At 41.4% G+C, this 27,212-nt stretch overlaps 1 protein-coding gene across 1 annotated transcript in view; it reads left to right on the top strand.

Moving 5' to 3' along the window:
- Positions 1 to 26,573, top strand: part of acot7 (acyl-CoA thioesterase 7) — a 48,246-nt gene extending 21,673 nt beyond the window's left edge. The window contains exons 10-12 of the mRNA XM_047576123.1: positions 6,693 to 6,815; positions 12,778 to 12,950; positions 24,892 to 26,573. Of these exons, the coding sequence (XP_047432079.1) occupies positions 6,693 to 6,815; positions 12,778 to 12,950; positions 24,892 to 24,978 (383 nt within the window). The 3' untranslated portion in view covers positions 24,979 to 26,573. The remainder of the gene's footprint in view (positions 1 to 6,692; positions 6,816 to 12,777; positions 12,951 to 24,891) is intronic.
- The last annotated feature ends 639 nt before the right edge of the window (positions 26,574 to 27,212 follow it).

The following is a 27,212-nucleotide window of genomic DNA, read 5'->3' as shown; positions in this document are numbered from 1 at the left end:
TGTTTCCTTAACTATGACACTAATAGGTGGCTTAGGCTTCTGAGTGAATTTGATGATGTAGCTACGGCGACCCTACACTATAGCCTGACCTGCACCTTCCCAGAAATGTAACAAGCGGTGATTGGTCAGCTTGGTAGTAGTGTGTTTCTGCTTTGGTATTTCTGACTACTTCTCCACGTTTCGGATAAATAAAAATGGAACACCTTGAAGAAAGGTTCAGTGAGACACACAATGTAGGACACTGTAGTGGTAGAAATCCACAGCGATAGGAACATGAGAAGTGTGAGAAATACCATGGTCTGAAAAACGAGATGTGGAAGGTGAAGGCAACACTGGTTCCTGTGGCGATCACAACACTCAGGGCAGTGACCTCCAAACACGGAGAGTGGCTCCATGCAGATTCCAGGCACAACATCTGAGATCTCTGTCCAGGAGGGTGTAGTGCGAGGAACAGATGTGATGCTTCACAGCACCCTTAAGCTCCCATGCTCAAGCCTAGGAGAGAACATTCAGAGCTAGTACGTGTATATTATGTTATGCGACTAACAAGTTTCGCCAAACACAAATCTGAGATGTTTGACTGGAGGAAGAAACATTAGCTACTTTAAAACGGGAAATACATTTCTGTTAGGAAGACAAGCTGTACATTTGGAAAAGTAATCTGCAAGAGCTGATGACCTTTACCATCACAGCTGGAGGGACATTTTATCTGAAAGCTCTCTATCTGACAGAGTTTCCATTACTGGAATTGTATCTCAGTGATTTTCCCAGGCTTGTGGCGTGTATTGAACTCACAGTTATACAGTAACCATGGCACTGCTTGCAGTTTACAAAAACTTAAAGCTGCACACACACACACAAGCGTGTTAAGGAACTGCTTGATGCTGAGCGAAGCTCACCTGGAATGATAAAATTCAGAGAAAAGATGTGGCTTATAGATGATGTGATGTGGTTGCTGTATGGTAGCACTGCTAACAGGAGCTGTTTCTATAGTAACAGCTCATTAGGAGGCAGTTTGAGCCGTTTGGTACCGTCCATGATTAAAGCAGTTGTTGGGGAGGGGATTAGAGGGACAGGGATAGTGAACTGTCAACTGTAGATAAGAGTAGGAAGAGGAAAGAAACAGAAGAAATTAAGATACAAATGTGGAAGGAGGAAGTTTGTGGAAGGATGCCAGCTTTTCCGCTGGCATCCCTTGGTGTCACACCCTCACTACCTCTCATCCCTGGCTGATTTCTGTAGTCATGAGTCGCTGGTTTCTCGTTAAAAGGCCCAGAAGTAAGTTTTCAGAGTTGACTGGTGGCAGAATCTGCATGGAAGGTTCCCTTCCTTGTTCATGGACAGCATTGGGCGCAAAGATTTGGGGAAATCGTCACAAGGAATCTAATCACAGAGGTATTCTGCCCTGTGGCAAACTGGGCTGCACTGGGGACTTGGTTGCTAATTGCCCTTTTTTCCCCATTTGGAGTGAGCTGTCTTTCCTCTTCACACACCACTCCTCCCATCCCCCTCTGCCTTTTGTGTTCCAGCCCTACGGCAAAGGGAGAGTCATAGTGTGCCATGTCATCCTGTGAATGTGTAACGCCAGGCCCAGGGCTCTCTTGGCCTCGCTTGTCCTCATTTGCAGCCTCACATTGAGCCACACTTCAACCTTTTACATTGACTGTACAAGGAGATACTTTTTTTTCTTCTTTTTTTAGGCAAAAGTTGTATTAATTAATCCACTGACGGTAGCTATTAATTAAGACGAGCATCTTTGGTCCTGATTTTTTTCCTTTACTAAGTTTTTAGGATTTCTGAAACAAATATGAACATTGCTGCTTCATTCATTCATTTAGGTGAGGATCAATGCTATGCCTCTGCTACGTGCTACGTGCATGTGTTAGATAATATGTGAAGCAATGTCCGTAACAGACTGTGAACCAATGACAACAATAGCAGGAAATATCGAAAACGATTTTAAGCAATATCAAAAATATTGTAATCTCGCTCACTTTGAATGAGTCACTGCACCCACGTCACGAAAAGTGCATACATGCAGTAGCTCTGGCAGTTTTTGTCATGGGTGTTAAGCGGCTATGCACTCACTTGCCAATACACTGCGCTAGAGAAAGTTTGTGCATTCTAATATAACAACAGCACTCCAGTAAATCCTAGCTTCATGACTCTTCTAATGCTCAGTTTATATCGAAACAAAACAGGTAATTCGAACTTGACTGAATTAAACACTAAAGTGGTTCTCTCATTCAGCCCACCATACTGACTTAAATGCCATTGGGAATAGAACAGGAACATGTGTTGGTACAACACAGTCCACTTCAAAAGTACTACAAACCACAGCCTCGACAATGAAAGCACAAAGTAACCTCCCGACTACTCAAGCTACCCCTGGAAATCTCTTGGGCATTGCGGTAAAGTGAAGAACGAGAGCAAACGGGAGCCTGACGGTTCCACTTCAGCCATTTAGCTTCATACTGCAGCATAATGAGCGGGCCTTTCTCATCTCCCTTATGGCTACTTTATTACACTGCTTGACCTCTAAAAAAAGAAAAAAAAATGATTCCATTCTGACAGGAGCCCTCATGCCATTACGTAGGAACAGAATAGAAACATAATCTAATTCTTGCCAGTTAGTATTTGCAAATGGAAGATCGGAAAGGCAAAAATACTTACTTTCAGGGATTAACATCAAAGTATTTCAGATGATGCATCACTTTGAGACCGAAAGGGCTGATGTATGTGGAGAATGCAGCTGCAAAATCTGGTTCAGTTTAATTATTGTGCTGGATTCATCTTTCAGAGTTCAGTTTCATTTGTATGTAATATATCCCTTTATCATGTAGTCAGTCTATCTCAGGGACTTTTAAGATAATATTATTATTGTTATTCATGAATTACTTTGGGTTTGTTTGCAAAGCAAGTTTTATATTACGTATAATATAACATATAATATGCATTGATGCACTGCATTGATTGAGTTAAAAACAAAAAAAGCTACAAAAATCCAATATGCAGCACCAGTCAGAGGTTTGGAAACACCTTCTGTTTGTGTTATTTTCAACATTGTAGATTAATACCAAAGACATCAAAACAAACTGTGAATGAATGCATATGTAATGTTACAGAAAACTCTAGAAAAGGACCCATGTGCAGGACTCGCGCGTTCAGGCACAAAAAAAAACAAAAAACAGGCATCTAATGAACAAAGTTAACAAAAGCTGGAGCTGAGTTCCAAAAAAGAAACAAAGGAGTCTACAGTAGGTAGCTGATGAATACCGGCGCGTGGGCTGCACCTGTATCAAAAAGGAAAATGCAGGCACGTTAGGAAAAGTACTTCAGAAATGAACAAAGCGCCAATAGCTCGTTCACAGACAACTACCACAGAGGTAAACTAAAGAACTGGTGATGAGTGGGAGAGTAGAAAGTCCTTAAGTGAATATGTTTTATATGTTGGATTCGTCAGAGTAGCCATCGTGTGCACACTCCTGGCATTCTCTCAGCTTCACGAGGTAATCACTCAGAAGGTTTTTACAACAGTCTTGAAGCTGTTCCCAGAGACGTCGAGCACTTTTTTTGCCTGTTTTACCTTTACTCTGTGATCCAGTTCATCTCAAACATCTCAGTCGGGTTTAGATCGGGTGATTGTGGAGGCCAGTTCAACTGACGTAGTACTCCATCACTCTCCTTCCTGGTAAAATAGCCCATAGATGGAGGCCTTGAATGTGTGTTTGGAGCCATTCTCCTTCTATTCTAACAAATAGATAGGATGGCATGTTGCTGCAGAATGCCGTGGTGGCCGTGCTGGTAAATGTGCCTTGAATTGTGAATAAATCACCAACAGTGACATCAAAGCACACCCAGATGATGTAGGAGAAAGTGCGTCCAAACCTTTCCTCCCATTCCAGATTTTTTTATTATTTATTTTTTTTAATATAAAAACCTGCTTCATATCAACTCGTTTTACTGATAGTGTTTTTAAAGTCACCACTGCTCATAGGTGAATTTTATGTTCCAATCCAAAACACTGTAACGAAGCGTTTACATTCAGTTTCATCACCCCGTTCGGGTCATGATCCATCTCCGTGACGTGTTACATGCTCTGACATGACCACTCCAGGCCCTGGATAGCAGCCGCCTGCTGAGCCTTGCACCCAGGGGAAACTTTCAATCTTAGGTGAGATGCCATCAGTTTTTTGCAACATAGCGCGGAGAGGGGGGGGGGGGGGGGGGGGGGGGGGGGGGAAAGAAGATGGGTTTTTAGATGATACCTCGCGACGGGCCTAAGCAAGGAAGAGATATATTTCCTCGGCCGCACATAGTTTAAGTCTGCGATGCCGTTGTTGTCGTTGCCACCGTTCTGAGCTGTGGCCACACAAGTTAACCGGCCCTGAGTTTAAGTACATCATCATATATCACAATCAAGCCTTCTATTTTGGAATAGAAGTATGTAGATTGTGTGCATCCTAATGGATGTACTGTACTTTAGGTTCTACTTGTATAGAAGGCACTTGAACACGTTGATAGTCTCGTCAAATTAAAGTGACAACTTAGCATAAGACGATGTTAAAGAAATTGTCTAATTCCCAATCAACTCAGTGTGCCCACTTTCACAGTGAATGCTGCATTTGGGAGCAAGCGGCACTTTCTCTTTGTACCTCCACACATTTGGGAGCCAAATCAACCACCAGCAAGCACGCGTATTGATTTTCGGAGAATGCGAGAGATTTACAAAAAAAAAGCGTCTCAGAGGGAACAACTGGAGCAACCGGAGGATCTAACGGAGGGTGCGAACGTCTTCAAACGAGCGCACTTTCACAAACACAGACGGAGCACGTGCTCACAGGCCTCCTCCGTGATGAGAAGCAGCTGCCATCCTCTTCCTCGTTTCTCTCGTCGCCGAGCCGCCCACTCCACACAATATGGCCTACTTTCTGCGAGAAATCGACAAACAACGGTTTTCTTTTACGCATCGCGTTAAGCTGCCAAGGCTGTGTGTGTGTGTGTGTGTGTGTGTGTGTGTGGCACAGGTGTAGATGCAGGTGCAGATTTGTGAACTCCTCTGTGTCCACTTTGTGAGCTCTGTTGCATCAGGAAAATAATGGATTTCTAGCATAACTGTGATCTGTAATCTTGCTGCTCAAAGTGTTTTCTTGCACTTAAGATAAGTTGCACGTTTTTCATATGAGAAACACCCAGCCCCTCCAATCTTGAAATATGTTTTTTGTTTAATCCCTTACAAAGAACATAAATCACAGGATTCATTTGATTGTGATAAGATTTTCAGCAGCAGCAGCAGCATCTGTGACATTCAGCCGTTCATAAAAAGTCATGGTCGTGTGTTTTCACCTATAGTCCTGGGTATACTGCATATCAAAGACTCAACAAGCGTAGTGTTTTTGTCAAGATTACACAGAATATATTGGTCGAACACGAACACAATCATCCAGTCCACCTCTGTACGCTTACATCTGTGCCATCAGCTGGTGATTAATTCATCAGTGTTCTCTCTGTTGTTCCAAAAACACCTTACAGTGTATGAGGGTTATATAATTTACTACCCGTGGTTAAGAACTGGACATTTATGGACATACATGTATTTTGTTTCCCGCTAGCCATCAGATAAGAAGATTGATACCTCACGGTGTTTTGAAGTATTGTATAATTTGCTATATGTTGTTTATGGTGACCAATAGGCTGGAACCATTAACTCTTTACAGGGCACTCATTGAATACTTACTTTTTTTTTTTAATTATCAGGGAGAAAATCAAGTTTGGTGAATTTAACATATATGGTTTCTTGCCCTTAAGTAGTAAACAAATATAAACATGTATCTAGACCATTAGAACACAGGTGCTGATTCAGACACTTGTCAACTTTATCACATTAGAGACCATTAGGATACTTCTTCATGGTACCTAATAAATCAGTTATGCTAAAAGTCCATGCAGGGGTGACCTTGCAGACAGATTTTGACCCTGATTTGACCTGGGAATGCTCCCTTTGAATGGCTGGATGAAAGCCACATGTTTCTAAAACTCACTGAGAGGCGCAGGGACGCAATATAAATGTTTAGCGAAGTTACCAAATATGGTTCCTTGCCTCATGAAGGGTTAAACTTAAAACATAAATATTACCTGAAGCACTTCTTGTAGGCAGTCATGATATATGTGGTTATGTTGAGTAAATGGCAGGCAGGCTCATTTATAATTCAGCTTCAAGAGAGTAGTTTTTTTTGGCTTGCACCAGGAAAATCATTACCTTCTTCATCGAGCAGACACATCTCCAGGAAATATTGTGTCAGATGTGGCAACCGAGTGACTATATTTATCTTTAAAAGGCTCGTTTGGGTTTAAAGACAATGTGAGTGGGAGGTTTCACAGGACGCGACAGGAGTGCAGAGTTCCACAAGTTTCTGTTTGAAGTCTTGATTGTACAACCGTACGACATCGAACTCACAGTCTGACTTAGTTTTTAAAGGACCAGCAAACACTGACACATTGAACTGACTATTTAATAATAATTCTTTGTGGCTGTTTTTTTTTTTTGTCATTAGTGACACACATTACAACTACTGGGTATAGTGAAATAACATACATAAATAGGACTGCAGTAAATGTAAAATGTAAAAGTCAGTCTTCCTGCTTGCATGTATGTATGTTTATTAATACAGTTTGTTGTGTTTCTGACTCAGGTGTGATGATGAGGGCAATGGATGAGGTCGCTGGCCTTGTTTTATATAACCACTGCCTCAAGAAGGGCAATCCTGTCACTATCTCTGTGCGTGACTTCAACTTCAACCAGAAGCTCAAGAGGGGTGAGGATGACACCAAGGATACGCTCAAAGCTTTTAGTCACGAATATATATACGAATGTACAGACATCTGAAGTGTTGATAGTAAGTTTTATGAATGTGTGTGTCTGCAAAAGTCACTTTTTCTTTGACTTGTCCCCATCAGTAAGTCACCCTCTGCAGAAACCCCTCTCGACAAGCATGTGCAAACACTCTGAAGTCTCTAAATTTGGTTTGGTCTTTTAAATTGAGCAAGCCAACATCAACAGCTGGCCCTATTGAAAGACACCATTTTGACTGTGTCAAAATGTCATTATGGCTACTTATATAGGGTCTCCACTGCAATTGGAAAAATGCATCTGCAATAAATGATTTAAACCCTTTTTCCTGTTTTCCCATATTTTAAATGATTAACAGGTACAAAAATATCTCAGATTGGTCCAAAATAAAGTGAGAATAGTATAGTATAATTCGTAAACAGTTCTAATGTTATCAAAAGGTCCTGCGTCCACTAAAAGTGATTTTGCTTACAAAATAACATCACGGAGATGGTTTATGTGGATGTCACTCAAAGCAGATCTTTATAATTATTTTTTATAATTTGTCATTTCTCCCCTAGTTCTTTTTCTGTTCATACTGTGACCCTGCCATGTGTGTTGGTGTCAGATGAACAAAATAACTTTAGGATATAACTTTACTTCTGCTCTGTCTGCAGAAGTAAACACTGAGATATTTGTACTGTATTTCATGCCAAGCTTTAACTTCCTGAGACGCTGCGTCCTCATATGGGGACGTTAAGTTTTAGGTTTCTGTCTTATTTAAACTTTTATCCTCTTAACTAGATACTAGTTTGTGTGAAGACATGATAGCAGGCATTTCAGCGGATTCTTTCTGCAGCCGATCACGTAACAAAAGTGGACAAAGTTCAAAACCTCATCATTTATTTATGCTTACTAACATTTCTAGTTCAATATGTCACACCAATTCTATCAGTAGTAATAAGATATAATTTGCTAATTTGCGAGTACTCCATTGAGGACACTGGGACTCTATTATTTGCAGTTCTGCTTTTGCACAGCAATGTTCAGACATGAAAATTAACGTTTTATTTTTTTGCATATTGGCGACTTTACTAGAATACTGAGTGAAATAATCCCTGTGTCCACATATGAGGCCATTTTTTTTTTTTTCCCAAAAACTACTTCCTGTTCAAAGACGGTTGTTAGTTTTTATAGTTCTTAGGTCCTTCTAATCTCAGATAAAGAGAAATGGAATATCAAACAAAAGCTCCGGTCTTAAGAGGTTAAATTTCGGGATATCCAAATGAGAAGAAAAGGTGCATTAATTACAACCAACTTTTCAGGGACTCAGTGGCGTCTGGACGGTTGACTCACAAGGTGCTTCATGGACAGATGCTTCATATTTATTCATCAATTAAACAAGGAAAAGATATGGAGCTAATTCAAAGTGTGGCACTGGAATTTCACAGAAGGGAAACAGGGCTGCTTCAGAATGCAACAACAAAATAAATCCATCTAAGGAATATCAGGAAGACTAGTAGTGAGCAGATCGACAGGAAAAGGGACACACTAGGGAGTTGTGAATACAAAGGCCTGGGCGTTCACTCAAGACAAAAGTGGTGGGTGATGGAGCCATGCAAAAGAAAAACCCCTTCATAACAAAATAGTTCCACCAGCATTTTAGCAGAAAAACAACAGGAAATTAAAAAAAATGGCTACAACAGTTAGTCCATTAGTTAAAAATATACAGGCAGCTTTATGTGTGTATAGACAGAACAAATCAGTTCCCAGTTGGTATATTCTCAGAACTGCTTCTCCAATATCTACGTCACAGATCTCTAGTCATTTTATAGACTCTAATAATAATAATAATACTAATAATAATAACCAATACAAGCTGTTGTAAATTCACATTTCATCTGCTCCTACCCGCCCCAGGTGCTGTCCTCAGATTTTATTTTGTGTTGACGTGATCTCCCCTGGCTTCCACAGTCACTTAGGTGTCATGTCACCAGTAGATTTCTCATTTTTGGGGGGTCAGATTAAAAAAAAAAAAAAAAAAATGCAAGAAGTGCAGTTTTGAGGGAAAAAAAAAGATGAATAAAAACATACAGCCACTGACTTGTAGATGTATCATTGGATTTATTTTCTCACTTTTTAGAGGGTTTTCATTTCGGTACTGTATCTGTCACAACTAAAAATACACAATATTGCACAAATTGAAAAGAAAAAAATGCATTTAAAAACTGGGCACATCCTAAATTCTGTGGTAATTTCTTATGTAGGTGAGGACTTTTGTGTTATCTGATGATGCTTCACTGGTCTCTGCCCTCATTTTTTGCAATGACAACCAAGTTATTATATCTAAGAGGTGTGGTACAAGCAGATACTTAAGTTAGTGCAGGTGCCATTTCTATATAAGTAGTAAAAGTTTTAATTTTACCCTTTAACACAATGGAAGCCAGTTTACGTCCTTTTTACTATCTAAGATAAGACATGATACGATACCAAACGATACGATACGATACGATACGATACGCCTTTATTCATCCCACAATGGGGGAAATTCTCATTGTTAACAGCAGCAGAGACGTCTAAGATCTGTGTTTATTTGACCCAAAACATCAGAATTGAACATACACACAATTTAACTAACTAACTATATCAAACAGAAAATGATGAGCAGGGTGGGCCGACGCTTTCAACAGCGTTGCCCCTTTTGAATCTAGCTTTCTTGGATTTATGTGTGTTCTGAGTGGGTTATTATTCTGTTTAGTCCCGTAATACTAGCGTTCATGTAAACGTAGCCTCCGGATCTCTCCGACAGGACTGATGACACCTGACAGTGGAAAAAATATCATAGGTGGAATCTTCCTTTAAAGGATCCATCTATACTTCCCCGTAAACAGTGAAGAGTACAGCAGTGTTTACCTAATGCTTAATGAGCTTTCAATCGTGGGAAAAGACAAATAGACAGAATAAACATTAAATTCACAGACGAGACTCGGGACATTAAACAGACTGAGGTGTGTTTATACGTGGGTTTTGGAGGTCCTGCCTCGAGCAGTCCACTTCCCTCGGGGCACAGATTGTCAGTCTCCTTTTGGCTCCGCAGTGCAAACAGTTTAGAACGGGGCAGGTTTACAGTGCAAACATATCACCAGAGAGGGGGGAAAAAACACAGAAGAATAAGATAAGAAGCGGTAAGAAGAGTGTTCTAGAAGGGGTTAACATTAAAACATTTCAGCCAGTACTAAATCAATCTTGAAGACCTTATTTTATTTTTATTGTTCTAATGTGACTTGTTGTACTCCATCCCACACCTCATTCGCCACCAAATTTACTGTTTATTTGTTAGAACTTGAAGCTCTCAAGAGACCTATTAAAACTTCCAGAGGTCTCATTTTGATTAAAAACATGCAGAGTGTGTGCCACACTAATAATTGGCAATTATGCAAAAATCTAATAGCAATTTTATGGTCCAGACAACATATTCCAAAATACTTATACCATATTTTGGATAAATTATGTAATTTTTACTGAACATAGCTAATAAGATCCCAGCATCATGCGTTTTGAAGCACAGGTACAGAAAATTAAAAAGCAACAACAATATTCTACTGAACAATAATGGTACAGAGAATATAAATGAAGGGCTATCCATTGAAGCATCAAAGGAAAGTCCTGTCAGAACTCTTCTCGTTACAGTGAAACAGTCAGGTACAAAATAATGAGAAAGAAAAGGCTGAAATTTCAAACGCTTTTTTCCCGCTGGATGAAAGAACATTTCAGGTCGAGGGAGAGATGGGAGCGCTGGAGGAGAGCGTTAAAGTGTGAAAGACAGAAGAAACGAAATTTTATTCTAATTCATCGAGCATGATTTACACAATCCTGAACAACTTCTAAGTCGCCCGGCATAGTCATGCAGAAGTCTAGTAACATTAGCTTGGTAACACTCCATTTGGATTTGATTACAGGGGGAAAAAATCTTTGCATGTAGTTGGATAAGTCCTCCAACCAATCGGAACCATTTTATTGCAAACCAGTTCAACTCTGCGTCGCTCGAATGACGTGTATGACCATGTCTGTTTATCTTCTATATATCACCGCATAAAGGACCCACCCAAATGATTCAACTGATCCGGCAGATCTTTCTGGTAACATAATCACCTCCCAACAGAGAGGAAAAAAACTTAGAAGAAGATGCATGATTGATGGTTTTGTCTTAAATGGTTTTGTCTGTGGTGTTAAAGGACTGAAGGACTGAACACCATCACTCAGACAATGTCCTATATATCAAACAGCTCTTCACAAACCATAGCGCCAATTTTTCATGTTGGCTGACCTTCAGCACTGCACAGATCTGCTCTCTGTGTAAATCAATTATTAATCATGGAGGTCTTTGAAAATTACCCGTCACCATCGGGGCTTATTTTTTCGTGCACACTTCAGTGGGCCTATGCGCGAGTGTTCCATGGGTAGTTTATCTGAATGAGACCGGACTCGCTCCTGGCAGTGACATGTAAAAACACTCAGAGAGCCAGACAACACAAAAGAACAGACTTGGTTTCAGTGCACGGACTCGGCTCCATGGCGGATGAGCTCTTCCATTGTCATAAATCATCCTCTTATCCAATCGTTTACAGTTGCTCAGACAGATTTTCACTATCACCTAGAGGCCATTTCTCAAATCTCTAAGCATGTACAGTGAGATCACAGATGATGATCCCGTAATCTCGCAGCTCCTTCCTGATAGAGGGGTGGGACTATGATTTATGGTCAGTTTCTCTTATCACATCTAACGGTCCATCAATGTTTTTATCCAATTCATTCACCCTTCTGCTTTTACATTTTTCAGTGGCATGTGTATCTTTACTGGACCAGTTCTGAATTTCATATTCTTAACCACATTTAATGAGCTTTCATTAGCGTTGTCTTTGGAACATTATTTCTGAAACAAATGGTTTCGGTCCAGATGACAAAAATGAGGCTAAAGGAGGCCAAGGAGAATGGAAGCAAACCATATTCACTCTCTGTGCAGCCATCCATTCCATCAACTATCTATTGTGGTGGTGCATTTGCTTATGCTTTGTGCAGACATTTACTTTGCATAACAGCACACTCAGCTAGCTCGTCTTCTAAGCTCTTCGGGCCGAAAACAGCTCCATCGCTGAGCAGCAGTCAAGTCTGACTCTTGTAGAAATTGTTCTCATAATATCAGAGCGTTTTGCAGCATATACACGTATAACCCCCCCCCCCCCTTTATTTTTTCCTGTGCACGTCTTCTATTATTTAGAACTTTGACTGTTTCAGAAGATCTCACTCACGTACTCGGGATCAGTCTCAGGCTGCAGGGATAACACCTTCTCTCCTCGTCGCTATGGCAACAGCAGTAATAATACAGTACTGGCACATCAAAGTGAATAAAGAAACACATCCATGATGCCCGGTATTATTAGGTGACTGTTTTTTTTCCCACCTCTCGCTCTGCAGTGACAAAGGGAGAAGAGCACTAATTCGTGATGAGTCAAAGTCATGAGATGGAATAGATGTTGTATTTCTAGTTGGAATCAAAACCAAGTAGTTGTGGAAATGTGTCTTAATATATTGTAACAATGCGTTTTTGCTTCTGCTTTGCCTTAGTACAATAAGCATACGTTATTTTTAAAGATCCTATTTGCTTGTGCTTTTATTTTTTCCAGTGGTGCGACAGTGTGGAGCAGATTTAAACTTTTCTTGTGTCGGTGTTTGCTTTTTTATATGATTTAAGGCATCAAACATTTTGGCGTGAAAAGCGGCAGTGCAGTTGTTGTTTTTGGAAAACCTGATAAGCCTCTTGCACATTTCCTTGCTGAAATCTTATCAAATCAGCATGAAAAATAAATTTAGTTTCTTTCTGTATAGAAAAGGTTTTCATGTGAATATACGTACATGTGCTCTGCATGTGCTTTTGCTTTTCTTTTCAGGCTCCATTTTGACTGTGATGGGCAGGGCCACTTTTACCAGTGCCAGGTCTATGGAAATTGAAGTTATTGCAGATTCTATGCCCTTGTCTGATGGAATAACCTATCGCTGCGCCTCAGCTTTCTTCAGCTATGTCATATGGGACAATGGATCCGTTCCTCTCCCTCCTCTTAAGGTTGGTAACATCTCTTCTTTGTTTGGTCCACATCTCTAAATACCTACTGCATACATTTACACTTTTGTGGTGTACCCTACTTTGGCATAAATGTTTATCATAAAAGAAATCAGGTCTTGCATAGTTCTTCAACAGGGGGTCCACATTGTACACTGTACTTCTTTTAATTTAGTTAGTTGTTATAAAGTTACTTCAAAACAACTCTCACAGTCCCGCTTTACGGAGTGGCTGGCATGGCAACTTGTAATCACCATTATGTCACATCCTGTTTCTATGGATAGAAATAGAAAGATACATACTTTATTTATTATGTGGTAAATTCAGTGTCCGGAAACTTCATCTCATAGAAAGAGATGTGAAAGATATTTTAGTTATATAAAAATATGAATGTATAATGCTGTGTAAATATACAGTAGTGGTAGTAATGACCAACCACAAGGTGTCCTTCTTCTTATTGCTGCCTCCCTGGGACAACACAGCGTAGAAGACGAAAAACAACAATGATAGTCTGGTAGAATGTAAAATAACTAACTACAGCAAACCTCATCCAACGAACTGACACATGAACATGCCTCAACATTATATTAACTACCTAAAATGACTGAAAACATCCTTGAAAAAAAATAAAATAAATAAAATAAAATAAATTAAAATAAAAATCACGTGTATTTTAGTGCTTTAGTTTGGCCCAAGACCCATCCACTAACATATAGGAGGTGGAGCATATGACCTATACTGCAGCCATCCACCAGGGGGAGCTCTACTTGCTCTGGCTTCACTTTAAAGGAGCAGTTCCATCATCATCTTTTTTACTGTCTATGGTGAAAACACAGTTAATTTTTTCCATCAAATATTTAAATATTTTAAAGTATTCTAAAAGGATGTATATATATATATATAATCACCCCTATAGTATGACAGCATCCTTTATTTGGGGAGTTTCGCCGGTCGGTTGCTTTAAAGTGCAGTAAATTCCTTGCTGTGTCTAGGTACTGTCCTCAAGCGCTGAGGGCTGAATGCTAATATCCCCACAACATCCCCAGACGGTGGTGTCTGTCTGACTCAGCACTTATTGTCACGATGTAAAGTGTGTATGTTTACCTGCAGACAGGAGAGAGAAGGCGCCCACTGTTTGTTCTGTCTCCGCGGCACATGGTGATCCAAACCCTGTTTATATGCAAACACCGCGTGCAGGCCATCTGTTTAACTCAGCACATTTAAATTATCTCCTGGCACCACTCCCTTATTGTCTCTCTCTGCGACGATCCTCTTAAAACTCGTCCAACTCTTCTGCGAGGTGAGAAGTTATCTTGTCAGTAAGCAGGATTTACATGAGGGAGGAGATTTTTTATTTACTTATTTGGGAATATCGTCCACTGCAGCAACACCATTGTGAGCCAGTTTCTTGATTTGGTAATGATACCAAACAGCTTTGCTTTTTAGTAAAGCCCACAACAATAGCTTTGGCTGAGTGGGCAGCCTCAATGAAATTTGACCAACAGCAGGTCATTATTCTCTCAAGAGCACCCTTGTACAAATTTACAGAGTTTGCTCTTGGGCCAATCATTAAACTTTAAGTATGTGCCGAGTACGGAATAAGCCGATGAAATGCGTTCAAAGTGAATCCCAAGTGAGAGGACTGCTATGTTTTTCTGGGGTAGCTTCCACCCTCTTGGTTTAAAGAAAGAAGAAGCAATAATGGGCAGTATGTGTTCAGCAGAAATGCTCACCGTAAGATTTGAAAACGGATGCGAATCATCATGTTCTGCTGTGTTTCATATGACTCGAGCATGTAATAAGAAATTTCCAGGAAGGAAGCCGAGCTCGGCAGCGTGGACGAGAGTGAAGTCATACGTCTGCTGCTGTCACGCCACCAAGGGCTGCAGCCAAGGTGTCCAGACACACTTGAAGGTCCGGCGTTGGCCTCATACGGTGTGACAAATGTATTTGAGAACAGACTTTCACACAGAAATATGCATCAAACACGTGTCTCCTCTGGTTTGCCTTTTCAAAGGCGTCTGAGGCCCCCCCTCTCCCATTTCCATTTCACAAACCCCCCGTTCGGGTTCCCCATTGTCTGCCTCTCCCTCTACGCATTCATTACCTGGTTTTCCATTTCACATGAGCTGCTTATTCCCTTTGTTTTAACGGCGGGGAATTGCGCGATGATCGCCGTCATTGTAATTCCTCTGTTCACCTCAGTTTTATGAAAAGATAAAGGGGGAGGAAAAAAAAAAAATCTCTTGCTGATTTTAATAATTCATCCTCAACACTATAAATGGAAATCTAAATGGAGCTCAAGCTGCCGTGGCTCTGATGTAGCCTGTCAGATAAACAAGGGCAGGAATAGAGTCGTGCGTGTGTGTTGGTGTGCGTGCATGCGCAACGAAGGAAATGCTGGGTAGAGTTACAGTTTGGACAGACTTTATGTTTGTGTGCACGAAAAACCCAAATATAGGACCTGCATGTGTGGCTGTGCGTGCATGTGAGAGTGGGCTTTGCGTGTGACCGTGCACACGGCTGAACAGATCATTGAGCACCAATGCGTGCGTGGTTATTTATGAGCGAGAGAAGGAGGTCGAGCCTCAATTGGCTATTTCTGGCTTTGTAACTCCATAAAGTAAGGGCTTCAACGTGGGATGAGACTGACTCAAAAATGAAGGGAATGCCCAGTAAACCTATTCATAGGCGTTGGCCCTTTTGTTGTTGAGACTTGTCACATGCGGGTAAAAAGGTTTAACATGTTAATCCAATCAACACCCAAATTGTCCTTAGCAGCGTTGATGGAACTGTGAGGAAAAGAACTGCAGTGATGACGTTAATTAACCTCATAAGCCAGATGATAACGGCCAGAACAAAGCACAACGACATTTGGCCTCCCTGTCCTGTCATTTAAATTTTTACCTTGGGCCACTACCACCATCTAATAGTCTTTATAGTATTGCTCAATAAAAGGGATTTCTGATTGTTATGGAATAAAACAATAAAAGGAACCATTAGTGCAACCAACTGTGCGATGAATTAAGGCTGGGCACTATAGGAACTATAGTTCCTATACTATATGGAAAGGTCTGAAAAATGAAGCAGCAAAATGAGAAGACTCATGCCCAAAAAAAGGTGGCGTGTCGTATTTTATTTTTATTTGTTATTTGTGGACTAAACGTCCCCGATTTCTGAGGACAGTCCCTGTTTTGGATGACCTGTCCCCCAGTTAAAACTGTCCCTGAAATTTTCAGCTTTTTATGAATGAGAAAAAAAACAATGATGTGACTACAATCATTACGGTAGCCAGTCATGCTGCTATTGACAATACAGACATAGCAGTATAAATATGAATAAATATTCCTCATTTTATCTTGATAGCATTTATTTATTTTTATTTTCGAGCTGTAAATGTCCCTGGGTTTCCATATAAGCAAGCAGTGCTAACTCTTTAATATTGACTCGTCATCACAGTAAAACAGTGCATCCTTAGTCAATCCACTGCAATAATCCCTCTCTCAACCAGTAGAAAATGTTGTGAACACGTGATTGTGCATGAAAGAAAAAATACAGAAATACCATCCAAATTTGAAAAATACCTTGATATAAATTTTTGATCATATCACCCAGCCCTACGATGAATTACGTCTTCTGTGACGGGCAAAATAAACAGAAGAGGAAAAACTAAACAAAACAAAAACCATGATTCTCCGTTGGCCAATACAAATATTTTAACAGTGGCTTGATCATGTGGAATGAAAAACATGTCCAGTAATGATTCAAGACATGTTTTTAGTGCTTCCTTTTGTTTTGTTTTTTCATTTTTATAATGATGAATACAGTCTACTGCCACCTACTGTTTTGGAGAGTTACTTCCTGTCGCGCAACATTCAAGCACAACATTAGAGCTTAGATTCTACTTCACAGTCTTCCTTTGTTGCCCTATGGTAGCTTGGTGTGGGCCACACATTTAGGAAAGATGTTTCTCACATAAGTCAGCAGCTGGGTGGCTTGGCACAAAGAGTGGGTACACGGCTGGCTCTGTGTAAAGGTAAATAAATCTTCCCCCGATTAGGTGTTAGAAAGCACTGACTTAACAATCTGCTCTTGGTACAGTCTTACAGTCTTAAATGTGGACCCACATTTGTTTTGCCTCTCCGGTTGTGTGTTCTCCACGTTATGCACTTGGATTAACAATATTTCACACACTGCATTTAAGACACACCGTGGATCCTGTCAATGCATTTGATTGCTTCCCACCTCCTCCTAGATCATCATTTAAAATCTAATCGCTAAATCCTTTTTAATTTGAATATAAGCTAAAAACCAAAGTTAAACCCTTGCTAATTAAATTTTCATGACACCGTGGCCGACCTTGCTCCAGTTGTGGTCTATAAATAACCTGATCGAAAGGGCTGCTTCTGCTATATTTAACCGCAGGTGCTTCACCACCATTTTCTCATCCTCAATTTCTCTCGAATGAGCTCCCCGCATTTGCTATTTTTAGATTTTCCCGTTTTAGCTCAGCTGGGGGTTAGGGAGTGTGTGCATGCGGGGGGGCCGTAGATGGGCTGTCACTAATGTAAGCATACCGTGGGTAGCGCTGAAGTGGGACATGGAGACAGCGTGAGCAGGGAGGGTATTGGGAAATGCCTCGCTCTCCCCAGCACTACCCTTGAAAATAACGGAAATGATATATGTGCTCGCCGGGCGAGAACAGCAAGAAGTGAAAATGCCTGGGAGCACCTTTGACCGGTGCACGTCTGCGTTGTATTTGTCATGATTTTAATGGGGCAGCAGTTTTCTAGCTCAAGGTTAGAAAAAACAAAAGGGCTGGGTCTCAGCTGGTGGCAAAAGGCAGAGTATGAATGAAAAAGAGTGTGTCCATTCACTTCCTGCAGAGGCATAAAGGTCATTCATACCTCATGAACATATCGTACGTTGCATCGTTTTTCACATGCCGCCATTTCTTTTAGTTTCCTTCAGCTCTTCGCTTCATCTTCACATCTCTGCTTTCTTCTGTTCCATCTGTTCCTCCATCTTCCACTCCTTCTGCCACTCTCCATATTCCCCAGCCCCCACCCTCGCCGCTCAACCCTTCCGTCGCTCCTTTACCCTCCTTTCTCCGACTCTCCCCGTTCCTTCTCCTCCGTCTCCCTCCCTCCGTCGCTGGCAGAGACTCAGCTGGCCTTCCCTGACACGAAAACAAGCCCGGTTGTCATGGCAACCTCCTGCAGTCCACATGAAGAGATGCTCATCTATTTTTAGAGGCCTCCCATTCAAGACATAGAAACTGGTTAACGGGTACACTGGTGCCAGAATGGCAAATATTTCTGACTCGGCGGGCTCCGAGGCACGACAGGGAGATAATCCTGACATTTGGTCTCATCGCACCTCAGTCCTCGACTCTGTAGGGGATGTTAAATAATGGATATCGTTATAAATTATTCATGAATATGCAGAGAAACCAGTAAATGTATACCGCAGCCGAGACTTTATCATATACAGTTCAGTCAAGCAAACTACACACACTTTATTTTTTATCATTAGTATATATAGTATAGTGTATTAATAAATCACATTTAACTTTTGGTTTTCATTGCATTCCTTTTCTTCATTCATTTTCCTCCCACTGCATATTTCATAACGATTTTCAGCAGCACCAGAGAGGAAGCAGCAAAGCGTTCACTTTAATTGAAGCTGGGCCGACAGTCAGAGCTAGCTTGTAATGGCACAAAGTTTAATAAACGTCTTCAGTTTTAACTCTAATTTGGAGATCTCTGGAGGAAAAAAAAAAGAGAAAAGAAACCTTACTATTCCCTTTACTTAAAAGTTGCACATTAGTTTAGCAAATCTTTCAAACTTGAAAGAGGCAATCTCATCTTTCCTTTCAAATAAATGTCAAGCAACTTTTTTTCCAAATGAGGCGACGTAAAGAGAGCTGAGGCCATGGCTGCACACCTCTGAAGGACTCTTTTCATCCTGCACGCAGCAATCACATCACTGCTACTGACAGAATGGTGTAAAAACAGGTGTCACCGAATCCATTCGTCCTTTCGCCTCGGACACGTCAAACTTCCCTGACTTTTCCGCTGACTTTGACTCACTGTTTCGTCACTTGTTGCGTCTCATCCAACGTTGCTGCTGCTGCTGCTGAAACTGCGATGAAGCCCAGATTATTTGAAATCTGAGAAGTCTGGGTTACCAGACGCAGACAAAAAAAAATATAAGACAGCATACAGTTTTAATCACAACTGAAGAGACAGGTCCAGGGACAGAGGTCCTTTCTCCATTCAAAGCCAGAGTATTTGAAAAGACTCATTTTATGTCTACAAATGAAACACCTTTCAACATTGTTCAAAATGTCATCCTTTGTCTCTCTCTCTCCCCCTCTCTCTCTCTCTCTCTCTCTCTCAAGCACACACACACACACACACACACACACACACACACACTCATAGGTTAGCATCCAGGCTCATGCCAGTCCAGATGGCTTTCATTTGTCTTGAGCCGGTTGCTTACAGCTTGCTTCCACTTTTGAGACGGTGACATTTGGCAGTGCCACTGATGCCCCGTGCCCACTCTAATAACAGCTCATGCCAACACAAAGGAACCCCTTTGGCATTTCGCTGGCATTGTCTGAGCACGTCCCTTTTACAAGCTTTGTCCCTGTTCCACATTTACGCCGTTTGGTTACTCCATTTCCGCTCAATCATCCAGCTAACAGTCGAGCGGCACACAAGGTGGAAACGGCGGTTTTCATTGACTGCGTGATCGACTGAGCCGAGGCTCTGAGGTCTGACTTTGTCTTGGTTCCCAGTGGAAGACATTCAGATTGATATTCCAGTGTTATCCGTGGCCTTTTGTGTCAGTCAGTCAGGTAATGCCACAACTTTGGTCCAGATTAAAAGTGGTCAATAACTCTTCAATGGATCTCTATTAAAATTTTACTCAAGCAACCATGGGCCCCGAGAGCGAATCTTACTGAGTGAGATGAGTCCTTGACCTTTCACTTATCACCAATATGAGGCACTTTAACAACACTGTGCTATTGTATTTTTTTTTTTAATTTTGCTACTTATTTAATGATTTTTATCTCCAGTGTGCTGCTATGTTTAAATTGAATAATGCTGCAGAGCTGCTGATTCCTTCACTTTGGAATAAATGCTTTTTTTTTAACCTCAAAAAAAAAAAAAAGTAATTTTGTCTGTATCACGTAAAATTCACATTCAATCACTTTAGCTTTGTTCAAAGATGAGCCATTGTGTTCATGTCGTCATCATAATGTGATGGTTTAATTGTCTCTGTAGAAATAGCACTAAGCTGATTGGGTTTGTGAGTGAAACAGAGCTAGTCGTAACATGGCGGTATGTCCAAGACATGATTTATGAACCATAATGTCATTTTTTTTTTTTTTTTTAAAGACAATTGAACAAGCGTGAGCGCTCTCTGCAGTGTTGATAGGTTCTGCATCAGACAGTCTCCAGTTGATGATTCTGTATAATCACAGTTATTAGACCGGAGCATCTGTGGGAATATCAATTACACGGGGACACCAAAAGGAACATTTTGTTAAACCGTCTCATTGAATTATGCAAATGGCCTCAGCATTGACATTAGCACATACGTGCGTACGTGCGGCCCAGAAGCAATGCGCGCAAAGCACTGGATCACGTAACGATTCAGGATTCCTGCAAAATAAAAAGCTTGCATGCCTTTTGTGGAGCTGGCAGCTATCGTGGCCGAAACATTTACCAGCAAGGCAAGAAGTACTGCGTGCTACTGAACTCACACTCCTACGCAGGGCTGCGGCCTGTACGTCACAGCCTGTGAAACAGCTCTTACCCAAGAGCACTATAATTGTACCATATCTGCCACCAAATTAGTTTGAAAGAAAATGTGGCTATAGTGTTGCGTGAATAAAGCTGGTAGACGTGTGTGTGTGTATATATGTACGTATCCTCATTTTTTCACGTCTTATTTGTACTCTGCTTGTAATATATCTTTCATTTCTTATTTATTTTATCATACATAGTCCACCTATATGCGCACTGTGTGTTTAAGTGTTGAGTGTTTCTGTGCCGCTGCTGCCAACAATGTGAATATCCCCATTGTGGGATATATAAAGGCATATCTCTGACGTTTGTCTAAATGCAGTGAGACAAACAGATCTTTAGCGTGCAGGGAATTCATATCATTTATTCATTGTTTCTATGGACGCGGTGGAAAAACAAAGCCGGGCAGATGCTGGGAAAAATTCAGTTATTAAACCTTTTCAACTCTTATTTGTTTCTCATACCCGACGGAGGGTGAAACATGGGAGGAACATTAACTTAATTCTATTCACTGAGCGTGTTTAGGGGGAAATAATAACCCCGCTCCCCCTGTGCTTTAGTTACATGGCTGCAGCCCCTGTGAACTACACAGCATTTGGACTTGTAATGAAATCTTGTAAACCAATCTGCGGGAAATGATGGATGTCTTTGATATATGCATTAGCTAGGCAGGATGATTTATAAACTTCTGTTTCGTATCGGGAGCCTGAATCACTTTGTTGTGGCTTACTGTATATTAATAATACTGTAATTGCCAGCTCCCTGCACAGTTTCTTCCTGCAGTTCATTTGGCAGACTTAACAAGCTGAATGTTCTTATTACTGCATTCCATTAAGGGACAGAGACTGTGAATTATCCACAGAAAAAGACTATATAACAATTAAAAACAATTATAATAATAGTAACGGAGGTGACATCACAGATTTACTGTGACTAGTTTCAGAGAGCTATCGCTTAAAAGAACAGTGTGGAACTTTTACCGTCCCCTTAAGGCAGTGACAGTAATCACAGCTGAGGTGTGCTGTCTGTCACACTCGACGGTGGTAATCCATGTTTCTCCTCATTTTGGTTGGCTTTTATTTGTTATACTGTAATGTTTCCTCTGAACAGAGAGTCTGTTTTGTATCTAGACCATTCGAATGTTTTAATTTTCTTTCTTCTCGGCGTTACAGTTTGGCTTTGTGTTTCTGTCGTCAAGGTAGCTTGAAGAGTGTAGAAACAGATGCTATCCAAAAACTCAGAGCCACACTGGGACTGCCTGATTGTACAGCTCTGATCTTGCCACACATAAATGAAAGACATACACGCAACTTAAGTCTAACTGCTGGTGTAAGAGCGCCGACTGTAAAAAACAAACAAACAAACAAAAAGAAAAACAGAGGCCATAACCGCTCCTCAAGAGTGAAGCCAAACCATGTGGACCTCCCCCTGGTGGGTGGCTGCGGTATAGGTCACATCTAGAAACTAAAACGCCACAAAAAAACATGCAATTTCCTGTTATTTTAGGCAGTTAATACAGTACGCGGAAGTATGTTCAAGTTTCCATTTTCCTGAGAAATTTGACACTATAAAAACAGGATGTGCAACATTATGGTTGATGGTTGCCACTGGCAACCGCTCTGTGAAGAGGTCCCATAGGACTGTGAGAGTAGAAAAAAATTATAATAATTCGTACAGTAATGAAGTTCAATACCAATGATTTCCTTTCAAACACAAGCGGAGGATACAATCATACAAAATATGTGAAAATGCTTTAAAAAATAAAATAATGAGACCATTAAAATAAATTATTGTTCAACTATTAAGAACTACTATAAAATGAAAGCTTGCATTTTAATTCTGACCCTGTGCTCTCCTCTTTCGTCCACTTTCTCATCATAAATGCCTCGTATTCTGTGTCGTGGTTTAACCTGAGGTGCCACAACTCAGTAGTTTAGTTACTTTCCACTGTGTTACATTGTTGTTACATTACCTCTAAAGACTGAAGTAGTATTTATATTTATATTTATATTTATATTTATATTTATATTTATATTTCAGTATCGATCCGTACGTCACTAGTGTACAATCCCGCATTTTTCCCACAGAGATAGAGTAGAGTGTAGTATTAACCAAATGCTAGTGAGTCTAGTGGGAGTGTGGGCAGGTAATTGATAATGTGGCTCCACTCTTGGACAGTACTGCACAGACACTTGCGGTTTGACAAATGCAAAGAACTGCAGCATGCGTCATTGTTTCATTTCTACATGCCAGGAGGCATAATGGGCAGTAAGTAACTAAGTAAGTATGGTTGAGAGGCCTCTGAGAGTGCTGTCTGATGACATGGTCTGACTTGTATCTAAGCAACACAGTTTGTCTTAAAGGTACATGTCACAGTTGCAACTATTACAGTGACCACCAGAGAATTCCTAGAACCCGAGTTCCTTTTGACACAGTCATTAGCTGCTCTCACTCACTATGGCTGCTCCCCGCTCTGATAGCTACTTGGTGTCCTGAGATGCATTGCTGCAGAATGTATGCACCAGTGTAGCAGCAGATATAAAACTCCTTTATACTGCGATATGCATGGAAAATGTCCCTCTAGATGTAAATAAACAGTATTTTCAGCATCATTTTGAATGAAAACCTGCAGTCCTCCATTGACCCCAAGAAAAAAATGACAAGCCATCGTGGATATTTGACTTCCTAATCATAAACTTTTTGAACTTTTCTAGTGACAAATGTTTGATTTGATCTAGAATAAGTAAATTAATTTTTTGACAATCATATTTTCGGGTAACTATTACCGTTCATGTACATTTTTTAAAGGGATGAACTGTTTTGGAACTTGCTCTCTCTCCGTCGTCTTTTTTTTTTTTTTGAAAGTCATTGAACTGGAACTATGTATTACTTGCAGTTGAATGGCAAAAGCAAAACTGACTGAGCAGTATGCTGACTGTTATATAACCATCAAACAGACGCACCAATACTACAGCTGCACGCTCTCAGACCTGCTCCATAAATAAGACATTCCCACTGGTGTTATTTTTAATATCATCATCACATTTGAGTCGTATGACCCCCACTGGGCTTGTCCCTGGCAGGATGTTTTGTCATATTTGTTACCACCCTGCTCCCTCCATAAACTTGAGGTGCCATCTGCCAGCTTTGCGCCCTGTTCCTCTGAGTGGCAAGTGCTCTTGAAGCTGCCAACCACCTGGTGCGCACACGCTGCAAGGAGCCTCCATCTGAACGTTCCATTAATGCTCGCATTCATTTGTACATGTTACATAGAATAAAAAAAAGAGAGAGAGAGAGGGAAAAAAAAACACGTTGCATGCTCACACACCCAGCTGTGCGCAGATGAGAGGGTGGGAAAGCGGGGCGCACCATAAAAGTAAGTGTTGACACCGTCACTGGTGGCGGCATTGTTGTTCAAGTCATGAGGTTTCCAGGCAGTTTAATTAAACTGTACAAAGTGCTTCCGCCCACGATCCAGCAGCACAACTGAACTCTATGCAAGTGAAGGCAAAAAAAAAAAAAAAAAAAGGAATGAAAGTACTGCACAGAATAAATGAAAGGTGATTGTTAGCAGCTGTAAATTCAGGGAGGAGGGGGTGGGGGGGCTTTCCAGAATTTTTGCAATATTGCTGCTCTTGACGCCAAAAATACTGCATGAAGCCGTCCTATCCTCCACCCCGAATAAGGCTGGTCAAGACAGGGTTTCACATTTTACTGCAGTGTTCTTTTACCTTTAATGTAATCAGTTTTTAACAGCCAGATGGGGAGGTGTGTTTCATCACTGTTGCAGTAAAACTATATGTTACTGAAATGCCTTTAAAAGCACGCGCTTCCAAATGAGTCGCAAAGTGTTTTATCGCGCCGCAGAATGCCTTGAACAATCTCCTCATGCGACGTCTTCATCATCTTCCTGCATACATTACGCAGTAATGATGTACGGCCCCTCCAAGTTTCGCCAAGAAGATGAATGCCGTCTACGACAGCACGGTCTGCTGAATTAGATCAGAGCTTCGCCCACAGTTAATGCAATAACGAGAAGGGAAACATCCCGGTGCACAATATGCATGGATGATAAATATGTCTGAAAACAAATCTCCCGTGTTTGTTTGTTTTTTTTCCTTTAGATTGAAGGGGAGGACGAGCAGAGACGTTTTGAGGAGGGAAAGGCGCACTACCTCCAGCAGAAAGCGATGAGGTCCGCAGAAAAGTGATGCAGCTGATGGCCAGCGTGCGAACCACCAAACATCCAAAACCCGTCCTTCTGTTTTAGAGATTGTGTTGTGATTCTGTGTGATTATTTCCCCCCGTGCACTAATAGCTTTCCGTCTATGCGTATCATTTACTTTGGAGGAGCCTCTATTTAAGTATGTGTGAAGACTACGTCTGAACATTGTCGACAGCCTGGTTGTGTGCAGAAGGATTCTCTTGTTTGCAGAAGATCTTTAAGCGTGAGGAGCTAACGATGGCGTCAGAACAAAGTGATAGTCCAAGCACCAGCACAATGATGAATAAGTGAGTGAATAATAATGAATAAAAGGCCCGAGCGCGAGTCCGGGCTCTCGTCTCCTGTCCTTGCTAGTTCGACAGTGATGATGTCATTGTCTTGGGCATGCCTTGGCAGAGAGGGCACGGGCTTTGCCATCTTTTCAGCACTGTGTCTTTCACAGAGAAATCAGGGGAGCTCGGGGGGGTTTTGACTCAACTTGCATCTCTCCCACGTCCCTGCCCCCTCCTTCCTCTCTGCTCTCCCTCTCTGCCTGTCGACTCCAGTGTTCGCTCTGTTTTATCGTACTCTCCGTTCCCTGCTTGCCAGCATCTCCTCATCCGTCTCCATTGTCTTGCAGTTCACCCTGTCCTGTTCTGTCTTCCGTTCGTCTTGCACGGATTTCTCTTCCTTTTAGAAACTGTAACTGGAAAAAAAAAAAAAAAGATTGTCTTGTGCATGTGCCCCAAGTTTGTCCACGTGTGCGATGTAAGATCAGAAAGGGTATCGGGCCAATGAGAAATCGATGTCCTTACCCAAACCTCTGATTATTCACCATAAAAAAAATGTTCAAATATTTGTTTTGTTTGTTTTGTTTTATCTGTCTCAGAATAGAATCTGATTTGTCAGGGGAAGTGGGCAGGCTTCAGTCCCGTGCAACAGATGGCTGAGACTAATTTGAGATCAAAACCCATGTGGGAAAAAAAAAAAAAAAGATAAAAGCCAAGGGATCTCAGTGTTGAGCAGAAAGCAACACAGGTCTAATCCTCAGTAAAATGCCTTTGTGTTTTGTTGCCTCTCTTCCTCCTCACCCCATTTCTCTTACACCAAAAGAAGCCGATTTGTCATTGGAACTTGAAGGTTATTGTTTTTCCCTCCGTCCCTCCAGCCAGAACAGTTTGTGTGCTTTTCATTTCCTTCGTGAAAACAAAGTTAGGCCCGAGCTGCACTGGGGGGATGTGTCTATTTTTAACCCCAGCGAAGTGGAGGCATCTTGCGGGAGAAGGAGAACACAGGGAGGGAAAACACAGCACAGGGACACGGGATGCATCTCCAATGGCAAGACAACACTACTAGGGAAATATGACCGGGGTGAAAAGCATCCGCCTCGTGTGCAACATCGGCACAAGCGCGTCCGTTCGATGGTCTCCTTTCTGAAGACATGCCGTCTCTCATCATTCACAACAATGTTGGTTGCTGTCTTCAGCCATTTCAGCTGGTAGCAGCTGGCTTTTACACGTAGAGGCACGCTATGGTAACCATGGTTACTTATCTAGAAGAACAGACTTAAAATGGAAGAGGTGACATTATCAGGAATAGATGTTTCTCTTCCAGAACCGTCAGAAATGTTTGAGGTCTTGCAAATCCCACGTGGAAAAAAAAAATAGTCTGGTGAGCGCCTGAACTGATGTATTTCCTTAATACATGCAAGACACTGACACCAGAGGAGGCTTCATGCCAAAGAGTTTTGTCCCCCTGGGAGTAAGAATAATGGAATGAAGACAAAAAAAAGAAAAAAAAGAAGCTGATCCCATATTTCCACTCATGTCTTTGCATCTAAATTAGGGGATATGAGCTGTGCTGTAACCCAGTGCAAAGACACTGACAGGGCTACTTAGATGAATGATCCTCCGGTGCTGCAGAAAAAACCTTAAGGTCTTTGAGGAAAGGATGAATGATAAAGCGAGGTGCTGCTCAGAAATCTCCCGGCTTTCATTACCGAGTGACCTCCTTTGCATTTTCTCAGAGCGATGCACACAGCCCCAGAACGTCTCGTCAGTCGTTTTCCGGCGGCGGGGGCTTCGCTTCCACACACGAGCACACGACGCGGCAACCTGAGCCGTGCGAGCACATTATACTTCAAGGTCACTTGTGCAAATATGTCTGTCAATATTTCCACGAGGCCTCCGTTAAAGTCGGTCGGCGCATGCTTAAAGACAAAAGCATCACACGGGAAAGTCA

This window comes from Mugil cephalus, chromosome 1 (assembly GCF_022458985.1).
Source record: "Mugil cephalus isolate CIBA_MC_2020 chromosome 1, CIBA_Mcephalus_1.1, whole genome shotgun sequence".
NCBI classification, from domain to species: Eukaryota; Metazoa; Chordata; class Actinopteri; order Mugiliformes; family Mugilidae; genus Mugil; species Mugil cephalus.
The sequence above is the reverse complement of the archived record's forward strand: the minus strand, read 5'-3'. Positions and strand labels throughout refer to the sequence as shown.